The 13,887-nt window shown below is 60.8% G+C and overlaps 4 protein-coding genes across 5 annotated transcripts; 2 read left to right on the top strand and 2 right to left on the bottom strand.

Annotated features, from left to right (window-relative positions):
* The first annotated feature begins 2,042 nt into the window (after window positions 1–2,042).
* Window positions 2,043–3,554, top strand: aptx_1 (Aprataxin). 2 transcript variants are annotated; one of them, XM_062767427.1, is made up of 5 exons: window positions 2,043–2,639; window positions 2,726–2,816; window positions 2,841–2,923; window positions 3,045–3,204; window positions 3,289–3,554. In XM_062767427.1, the coding sequence occupies exons 1-5, from the start codon at window positions 2,302–2,304 to the stop codon at window positions 3,427–3,429; spliced, it is 813 nt and encodes a 270-aa protein (XP_062623412.1). In that variant the 5' UTR covers window positions 2,043–2,301; the 3' UTR covers window positions 3,430–3,554. The 2 variants fall into 2 exon arrangements, with proteins under 2 accessions (XP_062623412.1, XP_062623411.1); XM_062767428.1 differs by lacking the exon at window positions 2,726–2,816 and having other exon boundaries at window positions 2,891–2,923.
* On the bottom strand, window positions 3,535–5,254 carry SPCC1672.01 (putative histidinol-phosphatase). Its single transcript, XM_062767426.1, has 3 exons — window positions 4,823–5,254; window positions 3,994–4,617; window positions 3,535–3,871 (listed from the first exon to the last, which is right to left on the bottom strand). Exons 1-3 carry the CDS (start codon window positions 4,979–4,981, stop codon window positions 3,608–3,610), a joined length of 1,047 nt encoding a protein of 348 aa, XP_062623410.1. The 5' UTR covers window positions 4,982–5,254; the 3' UTR covers window positions 3,535–3,607.
* Window positions 5,255–7,890: 2,636 nt separating this feature from the next.
* On the bottom strand, window positions 7,891–13,738 carry LOC62_01G000959 (uncharacterized protein). The gene is made up of 8 exons (XM_062767424.1): window positions 13,505–13,738; window positions 13,249–13,417; window positions 12,946–13,177; window positions 12,782–12,904; window positions 12,635–12,737; window positions 12,156–12,551; window positions 8,284–12,074; window positions 7,891–8,232 (listed from the first exon to the last, which is right to left on the bottom strand). Exons 1-7 carry the CDS (start codon window positions 13,629–13,631, stop codon window positions 11,371–11,373), a joined length of 1,854 nt encoding a protein of 617 aa, XP_062623408.1. The 5' UTR covers window positions 13,632–13,738; the 3' UTR covers window positions 7,891–8,232; window positions 8,284–11,370.
* On the top strand, window positions 8,203–11,058 carry rbpj (Suppressor of hairless; the record flags this gene model as incomplete). The annotated part of the gene is made up of 2 exons (XM_062767425.1): window positions 8,203–8,232; window positions 8,284–11,058. 2 exons carry the CDS (start codon window positions 8,203–8,205, stop codon window positions 11,056–11,058), a joined length of 2,805 nt encoding a protein of 934 aa, XP_062623409.1.
* Window positions 13,739–13,887: the final 149 nt, after the last annotated feature.

Genomic DNA, 13,887 nt, shown 5'->3' with positions numbered 1-13,887 from the left:
GCAGCCGCATTACGCGCACCGCAAGCACAATATACGCGAAGGTTGCCGACCGACCGACCGACTTACTTGGCTCTTGGCTCCATTCGAGGGTCATGATAATCATCATCGTCGTCGTCGCCTCATCGTCGGCGTACGCCGCCGGCGCCACTTGGGCCGCTGCTGCGGCCGAACATGATGCCACTTGCACGCACGAGAGCGAGCAAGCCGTCGCACGCGTACGGCACACGACGGCACGCGACGGCACGCGCACGGCACGCTGTGGGCTGTTGCTCTGTTGCCTAGTTGCCTAGCTTCCGAGATGCCTCGATGCCTTGGTGCCAACATGCCTAGTTGCCTAGGTGCCAGTAGACCACGGTCCGAGTGACTGACTAGCGGCATGCTGCGGCCCAGTGTGGTGGACATGCCCCGGTGGGCGCATGCCTGGTGTGCTGCTGTGGGCAGCAGTGGGCACTGTGGCACTCTCCCATCCGCACGGCGCACTCCAACTCCCTCGTCGTCGTCGTCGCAAGCACAAAACGGTACCGGGTGGGCAGTTACCAGTTACTTGCACAAGCATGCACTATCGCCGCCCTCGCCCTCGCCCTCGTCCTCGCCCTCGGTGTCTGCTCGCTCGCTCGTCGTACACCGCTCGCAACACCTCGCGTAACAGCTTCCGGCAGCCGGAGGAAGGCGGCGTAAGAGTCGGCATATGGCCCGGTCCGTGTGCCGAGGCACGCGTTAGCGTCGAACGTCGACGGTCGACTGTCGACTGTCGACTGACGGGTCGCCAAGCACCACCTCGCGGAGCTAACTTGCTTCCACGTCACCGGTCCGAACCCCGCTTCCCGCCGCTAGCGCCCCGCAGACAGCCGGCTCAGCATGCCAGGCTTGAGTCACTGGAATCACTGTCCTCCGACGGCAGTCAGTGGCACCCTTTGGAGAGGGCCACCTGGTCATCGGCGCCGGCTTGTATCCGGCGCGCCAAGTGGCCAGGCCCCCACACCACTCCACCGGGCGTAAGCGGCACTCGGCGCTGTGGAGAGCGTGCTTCCGTCGAGCATGTGAGCGAGTAGGCTCCGAGTACCGAGCGCCGAGCGCCGACCTTTCCTGGGCTCCGCGGTCCGCCGTGTGCCGATACCCTCTGTCGTTAGTCGTTAGCTTGCTTCCATATGTGGCTCTTGGTTCACACGAGAGCTGGGCTGCTGCTGTGGGGCTCAGGTAGGCAGCCGGGCGTCGGGAGGCGGCACGCTGGCCCGCGGTGCGCGGGCACAACGTACCCAGCCCGGCTGGGATCGATATGGCCACACAGCCAATGTTCCAGCGGATAAGAGTTACGTAGCCCCTACGGCTTGTCGCTGGCTTGCTTGCTTCCTCCGAGCAGCAGAGCTGCTTCACCGTATCAGCACGTACATACCACCAGCGCTCGAGCACTTCGCCGTTACTACTACAAGGTTGTTACCACACCCTGGCGATCACGTTTGAGTTTGTACCTGCCGTACGAGTTACCCACGGTCCGAGAGACGGCTGGCGGCGAAGGGGTGTATTCTCACCATGAGATGCCGGCGCACATGCCGGTGGTGTCAGGCGGCACGGCACGGCATGTACGTGCTCCGCGGTGCATCATGCTCCTCGCTCGGGTGCTGGCTGGTGTGCGTGCGTCCTGTCCTAGCGTGCGTTCTCACCCCCTCGGCGTCGGCGCGGCGGCGACAACGCAACGTCGTCGTCGGAACAAGGAAAGCGCGTGTCATAAGTTGTGGGGGCGGGTGCTGTAAAATGGGTTTTGGCGACTCCTGAGCCTTGTTCCTTGTCTTGGGCTTGTTGCTCTGCGTGCGTGCGTGCTCACTCAAGGGCAGCATCGGAGATCCCGTTTGGAGGCAGCCGCTACAGCAGCTGTTGTGGTCGTCGTCGCGGCGGTGGTCGGTCGGCCACACTGTCCGTGTCGGTCGGTCGGTCGGTGCCTGGCTGATTCCCACCACGAATCTCTCACGCCACCACACCAATGGTAGCAATTCCACTCCGCGCCGACTCTACTCCACTCGCTCCCCCTCGCCCCGCCCCGCGCTGCCGCCGGCCCACACCTTGCATCCATCACAACCACCCTCCCCCTCCGCGCTGTGGTTCCTTCGATTGCTGGTGCATCACAGACAGTGCTTGCTGCTACTGCTGTTGCTACGGCTGTCCGTCTCGCCGGTCGTCCCCCGGTGACGCAAGGCCCGTCATTACTCGATACGCGGTCCAACCCCGCACGCCGCGCACACACCGCGCACACCGCGCACAGCACAGCAGCGGGCACTAGCAACCGTGTCCATCTACCTACTCACGATGCAAGGCCTCAACGCGCTGCGCACGTACGCCGAGACGGCCAATCCCGCAGCCGACATCCCCCCCTCGACGCTCCTTCTCGAGACGCCGCACTGCATCGCAATCTTTGACGCCTACCCAAAGGCCCGGTACCATTTCCTCGTGCTCCCCCGCCTTCCTTGCGACCACCTCGATTCTTCTTCTCCGCCGATTACGGCGCGGGACTTGGACAGCCTCGCAAGCCTCTTGCGACATCCTGCCCGGGATGCCGTCCTCGCTGCCGTGCGCGACGCTGCTACCGAGGTCCAAGAGATGATCAGGGACGAGATGCACAAGACGGAGGGATGGCAATGGCCAGTGTAAGTAGGTTTGAAGTGTCCTGTTGTGTCACCACCAGCCCCAGCCCCAGCCAGCCCTAGGCCCCCAGCCCCAGTTCCAGTTCCAGCTCAGTTCCCGTCACGCTGGCCGGCCTCGCTTCGAGCAGAGGTCTCTCTATCCCCTTCACCCGCCTCTGGCTCCGCATTTCCTCCCCCGGCGTGCGTGCCTGCGCGCGCCGGCAGCGCACGTTGCCCGCAGAAACCAATGCTCATGTCCTGCCCCCCCTCCCCAGGCTCGCCGGGTTTCATGCGGTTCCTTCAATGAGGTAAGTGGTCGTACTACCGCCGGATTCCAGCGGCTGCCCTGGCGAGGCTAAACCCTGGTCCCTGGCACCTGGCACGCACCTGGCCGTGTGGCGCTGACGTAGAGCCCATTCGAACCTAAAGACACCTCCATCTGCACGTCATGTCAAACGACCTAGCGTCCCCGTCCCTCAAGACGAAGAAGCACTACAACTCGTTCCGCCCCGACCACGGGTTCTTCATTAGCCTAGCCGAGGTCGAGTCGTGGTGTTCCGATCCCGGCGTTGCAGAGCGACAGGCTGGGGTGAGTGAGCAAACAGAAGAGGCCAAGACCCAACAAGCAAATTGGCCCGTGTTTAACCCAGCCGCCACTGACACGACCCAATAGATGCTTGAGAGCAGGGAGCAGCTCCTCCGCGATCCGCTCGTTTGCTTCAAGTGTCATGCCGAGTTCCGCAACATGCCCTTGCTCAAGGAGCACCTCGAGGCCGAGCTGGCCAAGGAACGTCGTGCTGCGGGCCGAAATTGAAAGCAGCCAGCTTGCGTGCGTGCGGCAACATTGTGGTGGTTGTCGCCGCACGAGATCGACTACATAGACAGACAAGCATTTAGCATTTGCGTTTAGGAACACTGTCACGTGATATTCCATTCCCCATTTCAAAAAGTCTATTTAGAATTATTACAGTTTACACCCGAGGTGACACCACCTATGGCGGAGGACTTGTCGTCGTGAAGGGTGCCCAGAAAGGATCAGAGGCCCAACCCTGCAGAGGACGCGCGACGACCCGTCCCCTCTTCCCCACTGGCTGATCTGTAGCACATGAGGCCGCAGTAGCAGGGACAAGGTACCAGATTGTCTCAACTTGTTGAGCAACAAGGTAGTCTCGCATCGGGCCGTAGTTTAACCCGACATACGATACGCCGTGGGAATCATCCGAGAGGCATATACGCCCGCCGTTGTCGAGGATGAGCTGAGGGAAAAGGAAATGAGGTCAGCAGCGGCAGTGGCAGGGCAGCCTTGGACGGCGGCGCCGTGACGGGAGACCCATGAACCCTAGCAACCTAGCTGGCCTCCGACTCTTGTTCGACTCACCCGAAGGACGTTAGGGGTTGGGTAAGAGGTGGACCACCCCTTGCGAATGGCCGCCGCGTTCGCTTCGAATAGTGCTCCGTACGATATTGCGTACTCGACATTGCGTTTCACACGGTCCCACACTGATTCCAGTGATGCGGACGGGCACCACAACAGACACAGGTCAAAGTGCCCTACCACTTCAGGCTGGTGGCGCTGCAGCAGCTTGTACTGGGCGTCCAAGTAGGCGATCAGGAACGGTTCCAGCTCGTCCGCCGTAGGGGTATAGTCGAGCTGCAAGCGAGCATCATCGTCATCGAGGGGAACCAGTAGTGCCAAACTCCCGTCGGATTGACGAGCCATCGTCTGGCTTCCGGTGCCAACATCCCTGACCGAGCGCAACCAGGTGCGGCGGTCAAAGTCGATCGAGACGCCGTCGACATGGTGGACGCTGCCCACCACATAGTCGATTTCTGGGTGTGCGTCTAGAAGCCGCTCGAGCCCATCGCTGTCGAGCTCGGAAATGTAGTCGCTCTCAATGCCGATGAGAAGATCAATGTCTGCTGACCGCTCGGCACGGATGCGTACGGCCTCGCGCAAAAAGTCTTCGTATGTCGTCAACAGGTCATGTGGTGACAGGTCGGCCTGTGAGCGGAGGAGCAAATTAGCAAACGGCTTTGCACATGTACACCCACGCGCGCGCGTGTGTGGGAATCGATCGTGCGTACGCGTACCGGTACCGTAACAGTACCACTGCTCTGTACCCCGCACGCCTGCGCGTGTGCAGGCCCCCGCGCCCGCCCGCACCATTCTCTCGGGTCTCGCAGCATGCCTCAGGTCATCTACCCACCTCTTCTGGGAACAAGTCACACTCGCGGTATCTTGGCGTGTGTTCGCTCAGCCCAAAGACCCGGAAACCTTTTCGCACGGCCTGGTCGACTACTTGGGCCAGCGTATCCTTTGCGTGTCGGCAAAACTGGCCCGAATGGGAGTGGTGACTGTGAGGCATTGTCGGGTCGTCGTGGTCTCTCGGCGAGTATGGATGCGTGCTTCCAACTCAAATTGTTCGGTCGGTTGCGCGGGACCGAACACTTTGAGCAAGTATGACGGTAAGGGGATGAGGTATCCGAAGAGCCAAAGCAACGGGACGGGGAGAGAGCGAGAGGAGGAGGGGGGGATGGGGGATGGGTGGTGCGTGCCGAGACGACCCCTTGTCCTTGTCGGAGCTGTAGAGGTGGAGGTGGGGGAGCGGGTGGAGTAGTTGTTGCCAGTGGTGTCTGTCTGAAACGGCCGTTGGTTGTAGTAAAGCTAAGTCGTGGGGTGGGGTGGGTGGGGGGTGGCCCGTGTTGAATAGCAAGGAACGCGTCAGGCACTCATTGTGTTTTACATGGGGGGCTAGAACAAGGGCCATCAGTCCTGGCGGAGACTTGGCCGAGTCCTAATGGCTCCCCCCCTGGGTCTAAACGCAAAGGCAAGGCAACAAAGGTAAAGGAAAGGCAACAAGGCAGGTAGCAGTTAGCCGTCGGTAGCCACTGCAGCAGCCACTACAGCCCCCACTCGTGCCAGATGATTCCAACCACTATTTCCCTCCATCGGCATCGCCCGACGGCACTACCGGTAAAGCTACTACGCTACGGGCAGACATGTGTTGCAGTGGGTGGGGTGGTGGGAAGGGCAACATGTTACCGCCCTCCGACCGACCGGTCCAGAAACGAGCAGGGCATCATCATCATCGAGGATGCATTAATCAACGACGGGCAGCACAAGCGATGCACAAGGGAGTGCCTTGCAGCAATGTGATGCACAATGCAACGAATGAGCGATCAGTGATATAATCAGCAACGCAGGGACAGTGCAGTGCAAGGTGCAAGCAGCGTACGTCTTTGGTTGTTTAGGAATTGGGTGGTTGGGATCGGCGTTCGGCTGGATGTAGTCGAGCAAGCAAGGGGCCGGTGTCGTTGTTTGCATTGATGGCATTGCTGACGCTGAGGGTGCCGTCACCTATAGTCATATGCAAGCCGTCTATCAGCTTTGTGTACGACGTGTACGGCACGCAGGCGAGCAGGATGCGCGCACAGGGGCTGCTGCTGTCGGCAGTCGTAGTGGGCAAGCAAGGCATGGGCATCTGAGCCAGGCGTGGGTATCGTGTGCATGTTGTTCCTAATGTTTTGTTGTAGTCACCCACCCCCCTCAGGCCCCCTCGCCCTTGCATGCTGGTACCGTGCGTGCCCCGTGCCCCGTTCCCCGTCCGTCCGGCCGTCCGGCCGTCTGTACCGGGATAGCATCACCTCGATACCAGTGTCGCTGTTCCTGAGGCAAAAGGTCAGGTCAGGTCTCAGCAGGCGGTCAAGAGTCGAGAACATTGCAGCAGAGTGATGTACGACAGCACGAGGCAGGCGGCGTACATGGCAGGGAGGGACCAACCGGCACTTTTTTTTGGGTGGGTGTGGGTGTGGGTGTGGGTGGGTTTCAGAAGGAGTCGTCAGCCTCTTTGAATGCTGCTGCTGCTGCTGCTGCTGCTGCTGCCAGATACTACCGCCTTGCTCCGCCCGCGTGCGTGCCGTGCGGGCCAAGAGAAAGCCAGCAGCCAGCGCACATTTGCAGACAGACGCAGACCTCGTCGTCGTCTGTCTGTCGGTCGGCGCCTTTGGCGCTTTTGGGCCCAGCCGGCACGCCGGCACCACGCCGGCACCCCCGGGCACTAACGCCTCGCTGCCTGTGGATCTGCTGCAGCAAACCAGCCATTCTGCCTGTACTGCTCTGTTGCTCCAACCGGCCCAGCCGGCCTGCACATCTCGTCACGCATCATCCTCCCCCGCCGCCGCCTCCGCCGCCACTGGTTGCTGCTGCTCCTGCTCCCCCCCCGCACCCCGCGGCCCTCCGCCGCCCTGGCCTTTTACCACGATGGCTCCCATGCCAACGGTTAACCCTCTTGACCCTTGGATGCTGCTCCTTTGCTCCTATGCTCCTGGATCCTGCTCTCGTGCTCCCTCTGTTGCCTCTCCTCCTCGGCCCTCTCGGCTCCCACCTCCCACCCATCACATCCCACCCATCCCCCCTGTCTAATGCCTCCGGCAAAGGCTGTCGGTCCCTACGTCCGGCCAAGGTAGTCAGCCCAGCACCATCCATCGACCTGCATACCAAGAGCATTCCAACTCCATATCTATGGCTTGTGGACACGACCACACATTCTTGTCCCCCCTCGTTGTCGGTTGACAATATACGCACTCATCCCCCCCCTCCTCCTTCCTATCGCGTCCGCTTTTTTGCCCTTTTCAATCACACGGCACATATTAGACTCTTGCAAGGCCGCTTCATAGTCTTTTTCCTCTTTACGGCCAACTTCGCGCCGCCCCCCCCCCCATCATCACCACCCAGAGTCACCCACCCCCCTTTGTCAGCTAGAGCCACCACCCACCCACCACCACCACCAACTCCTCTTCCACCACCACCCCCACCGTTACACACACACACACACACACACACGCTACAACAGCTTCCAGTCCAAACATACCGCAGACGCTGCAAGACAGGTGAGAACTGCTCCCACGCCACCAACCCGATCTCCCATCACCACCTTCCTCCATCACACCTGCCTCCCCCCCCCCCCCCTTAGACCCCTCATCGCGACCCACCTCCACACTGCCATGGCGATACCTTGGTCCATCACACCGCTCCTTCTACCCACACTTGGCTCTGCCCGCATCACCCCCCTCCCCTCGTCGGCATCACACGCACCTTGCCCAAGGGCGATGTAATACCCCTCCTCGTCGACACCGTCCTCGTACACGACGTTGCTTCTGTCGGGGTCACTGTCCCCCGCCAGCAAGTTGATGCCGTACGAGGGGAGCAAAGCGGAGCAGCCAACGTTGGCCTTCCTTATTAATGCTCTCCATCGGCGCGTTGCCTGTCCCATCTGGCTAGTCTATCCATTCCACGACAAACGCCCCCTCTACCCCCCCCCTCTCTCCCCCTCCCATCTCTCATACATCTCATCGTCGGCAACCGTGCTGTATTCTGGCACGGCTACCAGTCGCGATGTCTGGGCCCCACCACCACAACCCCTGGCCGTACGGTTCTTCCGCTGATACCACCTCGTCACCCACAGCGCAACAGCAGGTTTCTTCTCAACGTCGCAGCGCGACAACACTTTGGCACAGCTCCGCTGGCCTTCTTCCCACTGCGTCGACTCGCAGTTTCTCTCTACCACCGCCTTCATCCGCGGACATCATGTGGCACACTCAGCAGCCAGGCGGCGGGGTAAGCCTGCATCGCGACCAGTTCCATCTCCATCGCTGACTCGTCGCGTAGCCCGTCACCTTTGCCCCCCATGCCCAGTTCACCATGCCCCCTTCCAACAACGACGAGACCACCAACGGTCTTGGATTCGACCCGGGAAACCCCGCAGACTTCGCCAGCCTAACCCAGTACGACCTTAACTTTGTCGCCACTGCAGGGCAGCAGCCCCAACATGCGTTCCCCCTCGCAATCCCCCAGCCTCCCCGCCCCGCCCTTGCCTTGGACACTACCGGTCAGTCCTTCCAGTACCCTCAGCACGCGACGCCGTCGTCGCTGTCGAGCGCACATGGACTTGACCTTTCTACCGGCACCGACGTCGACCGCGTCTTCCAGCCCAACATGTTCTACAGCCCAGTCCCTACCGACTTCGCAATGCCCCAACCGGTGGCCCCGCCGTACTACTACCCTGGCACAATATCGCCCTCGCAACTCCCGCACCAGATGCTCAAGCCGACCAAGAGCTTTAGCGACCTCATCCTCGAGAGCCGTCAGTCGTCCCTGTCGGCTAGCTCAACCGAGCACGAGTGGAACGGCAGCGGTGGCCTCGAGGACCTCTCGATGCCTCTTCAGCGTGCACTAGTTATGGAGCAGCAGCAACCAACCCTGCAGCAGCAGCATCAGGCCCACCAGACCGCGCTTCAGCAGCAGATGTCGGTGCCTCGCCCTCTCCAGCAGCCCGTTGATCTCTCGACCCTGTCGGACCCCCAGCGTGGTGCTTTGATCAACCAGGCCCTTAGGCAGTACATTGCTGCCCCCAACCGTCTCGCCCTTGGTGAGCGCAAGATCATCATCATGTCGCCCAAGGTTGGCCAGAAGAGCTACGGAACCGAGAAGCGCTTCCTGTGTCCCCACCCTCAGGCTACCCTGGTCGGCAAGGCTTGGTTCACGCCCAGCAAGGACGACTGCCCCGTCTCGCCGCTCCTTCCCCCTCGTGTCAACATCAGCCTCTCTGGCGAGGCGACTGTCAAGGATGCCCACGTCTCGTGGACCACTCTCGACAACAAGTCGCTCGACGAGAAGATTCACACCCAGGCCATTACCGAGGAGGACAAGCCCTTCCTCGGCAACGTTGCAGGCAAGAACCTCCACATTTCGGACAATGATGGCAAGCGCCGCGAAGTCAAGGCCATTGTTACTGTCAAGGCACCCCTGATCCACCACGCCGGTCCGCACGGCTGGGGCCCTGCCAAGGGTACAATGCCCGACATTAGCAACGAGCAGGCGATTGGCGTCTTTGAGAGCAAGGAGATCAAGGTCATCTCCAAGCCTAGCAAGAAGAAGTCGAACAGCAAGTCGGCTGAGCTCATTATCCAGCATGGCTCAACCATTGCACTCTTTAACCGTGTCAAGTCTCAAACATCGTCGACGCGTTACCTCTCGGTTCCCACCGACCTGACGCGCTACGTGGGTTCGGACCGTCTCCCCGTGACTGGATCCGTCCCGCCCAAGGTTCCCACGTCGGAGAGCATTTTCGGTAGCTTCACGGTTGACCCGAGTGTTTGGGAGTCGTTCATCATCTACCTTGTCGACCCTACCAAGCCTGTGCTACCCACCAACATTGCCCCTCCTCACCCCGACTGGCCCAGCCCTCCCAGCAACGTCATCTCCACCCTCTTGGCACCCAGCATCCGTTACAACTCGACCGTTGTCCTTCAGTCGCTCCAGACTGGCAGGTGTTCGCCCATCCTCGTCATTCGCCGCGGTGAGGAGGGTTCCGACGTTGTGGGCATGGACGGCACGTCTACGGAGGCTGCCATCGCTTGCCCTGAGGGCGAGCTCCCTGGTCACCCCGTCTCTCAGCTCCAAAAGGTGGCCTTTGAGGTCTACCAGCACGACTCTCGCCAGCAGGTCGGCCGTGACCCCAGCTACGGCGGCTTGTGGCTGTCATGCGACCAGGAGACTGTTCGCGAGCAGTTTGTCAACGCCGAGCGTCGCTGGAACCCTCTCCCAACCCAGACCAGGGGTGGCGGTTCGCGTCCTTCGAGCATGCCCAACACGCCTCAGACGAGGTTCGGTGTCCTGCCCATGACGCCTCATACGGCGACTGTTGGTCTCCCTTCGAACCCACCCAGCCCCATCTCGTCCGCCTCGTCGACCGACTACTTTGGCAACCACAGCCGCAAGTCGTCTTCTTCCGCCCTCTTCTCGCCCCTCTCCAACGAGATTGCCCTTCCTTCGACCGACGGTGGCCCTGTTCGTCGCCAGCGCACTGGCTCCACCAGCCGCGGCCCTCTTCAGCGCCCGCCGTCGATGCACAAGAAGCGTACTTCGTCGGTCGACATCACTCAGGCTGGCTCGTACGATTACATGCCCAACGCCCTCATGGCCGCCAATGGCACTCTCCCTGGTGCCGAGCGCCTGTACTGGACGCTGGATGTCGGAGACGTCTGCATCTGGAGCATTGTCAGCACCGAGGCCGTCTCTTACACGTTCTACGTCCCGCCCTACGCAACCGAGCCCACGGCACCCATGTCGCCCTTCCCTGTGGCTCACCGCTTCCTGCCTCCCAACATGAGCGCAGAGGCTCCTGCGAAGTACAACCACCACTACACTTCAATGGCAAACGTGCCCCTTGTAACATTCTACGGCAAGAACTTCTCCAAGAAATCCGATGGTACCGCCGCCCACACGGTGTACTACGGCGACCAGCCTGCTGCTCACAACGAAGTGAGGTGTAACGAGGTCATGGCTGCGGCCGAGCCTCGAGGGCTCCAGCACCCAACACCAATCTTCCTTGTGCGCGAGGACGGGCAGTGCATTCTTCCTACCCAGCTCGTGTACCCATAGGGTCGTTCACCACGACCAAGCCACCTCGTCATCATCACCCGTCAGGGTGAATCTTTGTATTGTTTCCCTCCCCCAACCCGAACCCACCCCACAGTATCCAGACTCCTTCGTGTCCTCCTCCTCTGATCCAGTGATAGCTCTCATCTGCGCCATCGTCCTGCACGCGCAAGACACTGTACAAGAATAGATGCATCGTGACTCACAGGTCACATTTAACTCGAATCCATCATAATCAGTCTATAGTGTACCACAATTCTAGCCGCTTTGCATCCTACAAAAAAGCCCACGGGAGTGACCGCGTATGCTATGCCATCATCGTGCCTTTGTCTTGGTGCCAGCGCGTCCCTTTCGGTAACGACGGAAGGCGGCGACGAGGAACGCTACCAGGGCGACGGCGGCTAGGACGCATGTGACCTGCTTCAAGACGGAGTTGCCCTGGTCGGCTCTTCCGCTTCTATCGGAAGCGTGCGATGCTCGATGATTCTGGAGGTGCGTTCGGTGAGAACGGACCGCGTTGAACACTTGCTGGAGGAATGGTCGGTGGGCATCGGCTCGTTCTCGGACCTTGGAGTCGAGGGTGATTACGTCCTTGCTCAACCGGTGCAGCTCTTCCCGCAGTGCCTTGTCGCCGCGCTCGAGCTTGTCGAGCCTTGTCACCGCCTCGCGCACCGCGGCCGGCACGACGCGGGCAGCGGCGGCGCGGGCCTCGCCAGCCGGCTTCTTGTTGTTGACGTTGACGTGTTTGGCTTCTGGCTCCGAGTCACGCTCGTCCGTTTCAGATGCCACCGCCGCCGTTGTCGCGTTGAGGAGGCGGCTCGTGAGACCGTTCATCGCGGATAACAGTGTCATTTGGTAGGCGACGAGCGCGTCGGCGAGGCGAGAGTCTGCTCCCACAGCCAGCTCGGGGTGCTCGGCCGCGTCGGCGGCGGCCTTGGCTGCAATAGCCTCGGCAGAGTCCCTCATGCGCCACGCGGTGTACGACTTCCCATTCTCATCCGGCGGATTGACACAAATAACTGTAGCGTGAGTCATTCTGACGCATTACCCCCCACCCCCAAGATCTTCCCCCTGGGGGTCTGGACAAAGAGTCGACTTACTGTGTTGGACCTCGCCGTTGACAAAGTCTTCCTGGAAGGTTCCGCGCGCGGAGCCTCGGTTGATGAGGAACGCGGTCGGTTTGCCATTCTCAGGCGCTGTCGGACACGTGGGACCATTGACACCGGCAAATTGAGCGTCGTCGTCGACCGTATTGTGCAAGACTGTGAACTGAGTTGCCGAAGACACGACGATCGCGTAACCAAAGTGGGCTCCGTGAAACTTGTTGTCTGTGACTGTGGCACCTCGGACAACAGTGTCCGTGTCATCCGACCAGGATGATGGTCCCACCACGATGCCGACCTTGAAGTACCTTGCCTTTGCGTAAAAGTGGTTGTCATGGACATGCACATCGTTGTAGTCTCCCTTCCATGGGTCAAAGTCGACGAGATTGACACCTGATTATTCACGCCATCAGTCAATCAGTCCCATGGATGGGCAAGCGGCGCAGTCGCGGCCCGCAGCATGCCTGCCCACTCACCTCCCAGAACCACACGAGTACGCGAGTACACGGTATTGTCGCGTACCTCGGACCCTGCTGAACCGAACAAAACAATGGCGCCGTCGGTCGTGTCGAACACGGTCTGATGCCGTCAGTCGTGGAAGCTCATGGGCGGAATGTACTCACATTCCCCTCGATAATCGACTCTCTGCACGCCAGACTGATCCCATCCGCTCGGGGGTTGCCCCAGCTCGGCTCGAGTTCAATGACGCCGTCGTAATCGTCATCCCACTCCTCACCACATGGGCCCTGGAAGGATGAGCACGAATGTCCCGAACACAATGCCTTACAATCTCGTTGTTCGCGATATACGCTTTACGGCAATTGAGGCTGTCTCCCTCGCGGATATGGAGAGCGCTCCAGCCTCGCGGCTCGTAAAGTCTGCAATTTGTAACCGCCTGTCCGTCTCCATTCCCGATCTCGATGAGGGCACCACCCTTTGGCACGCGCAGCAGCTGGGGGCGGTTCCCATCGACAATGAGGCCGTCGATGGTAGCGTACGAGCATGCCTTACAGTCGGCACTGGAAGGCAAGGTGTGAGAATGGCTCGCCCACCGCCCACCTCGGTACGCATGTCAATCCTCGACACTCACAAGATTGCCACCGCCTGGTCCTTGCCCTCGACCACGAGCATGGCGCGGTCGCGCCCCTCTTTGAGCCCCCCGGCCGTGTTCAGCGTCTGCTGCGGGGCCGTAAACACGACGGGCGCTTGCAGGCGGTGGACAGAGCCCGGGCACAGCGACACTGTTGTTCCCTTGCCGCCTGGGTAGTGAGCACAAGGTTGTGATGACGCGAGACCGAGACAACACCGAGAGAACAAAACAGAACAGAACAGAGCAGAACACGTACCTGCGCTCAAGGCCTGGTTGATTGCCGTCTCGTCGCCAGAGGCCAGGCAGGGCCGGTCGTGTTTTGATGACCGGCCGACTGCCACAGCCGATGGCAGCAGCGCGAGGAGGAACAGCGATAGCCTCATGGCGAGTGCGTGCTGCTCGTGTCGAGGTGCGACAGGCGTCGAAGCGTATACTGTAAGTGGTGAGATGGCGCGTCGTTGACTTTTGTCGTCGCGGTCGTCAAATGTTGAATTGCAACCAAGGGGGGGAGGTGACCGTTGTGCCGTGCCTGAATCTGCGCCATCAAGATAAAGGGTGGCCGGGGTCGCATTTTGCTTCCGTCGCCCAGCCAGGTGACCAGACTTGTCGGAAGAGCGGAGGTCGGCGGCGGCGGCGGAC

The sequence above is a fragment of the Vanrija pseudolonga genome, chromosome 1, assembly GCF_020906515.1.
Source record: "Vanrija pseudolonga chromosome 1, complete sequence".
Classification (NCBI taxonomy): domain Eukaryota; kingdom Fungi; phylum Basidiomycota; class Tremellomycetes; order Trichosporonales; family Trichosporonaceae; genus Vanrija; species Vanrija pseudolonga.
The sequence above is the reverse complement of the archived record's forward strand: the minus strand, read 5'-3'. Positions and strand labels throughout refer to the sequence as shown.

Coding starts and splice junctions, on each gene's coding strand:
- aptx_1 (XM_062767427.1), top strand. CDS start 2,302: ATGCAAGGCCTCAACGCGCTGCGCACGTACGCCGAGACGGCCAATCCC. Junction 2,640..2,725: donor GAGGGATGGCAATGGCCAGT/GTAAGTAGGTTT, acceptor TTCCAGTTCCAG/CTCAGTTCCCGTCACGCTGG. Junction 2,924..3,044: donor CATGCGGTTCCTTCAATGAG/GTAAGTGGTCGT, acceptor TCGAACCTAAAG/ACACCTCCATCTGCACGTCA.
- SPCC1672.01 (XM_062767426.1), bottom strand. CDS start 4,981: ATGCCTCACAGTCACCACTCCCATTCGGGCCAGTTTTGCCGACACGCA. Junction 4,618..4,822: donor GTGACTTGTTCCCAGAAGAG/GTGGGTAGATGA, acceptor CTCCGCTCACAG/GCCGACCTGTCACCACATGA. Junction 3,872..3,993: donor CAACCCCTAACGTCCTTCGG/GTGAGTCGAACA, acceptor CTTTTCCCTCAG/CTCATCCTCGACAACGGCGG.
- LOC62_01G000959 (XM_062767424.1), bottom strand. CDS start 13,631: ATGAGGCTATCGCTGTTCCTCCTCGCGCTGCTGCCATCGGCTGTGGCA. Junction 13,178..13,248: donor GACCAGGCGGTGGCAATCTT/GTGAGTGTCGAG, acceptor CTTGCCTTCCAG/TGCCGACTGTAAGGCATGCT. Junction 12,552..12,634: donor TACTCGTGTGGTTCTGGGAG/GTGAGTGGGCAG, acceptor GTGAATAATCAG/GTGTCAATCTCGTCGACTTT.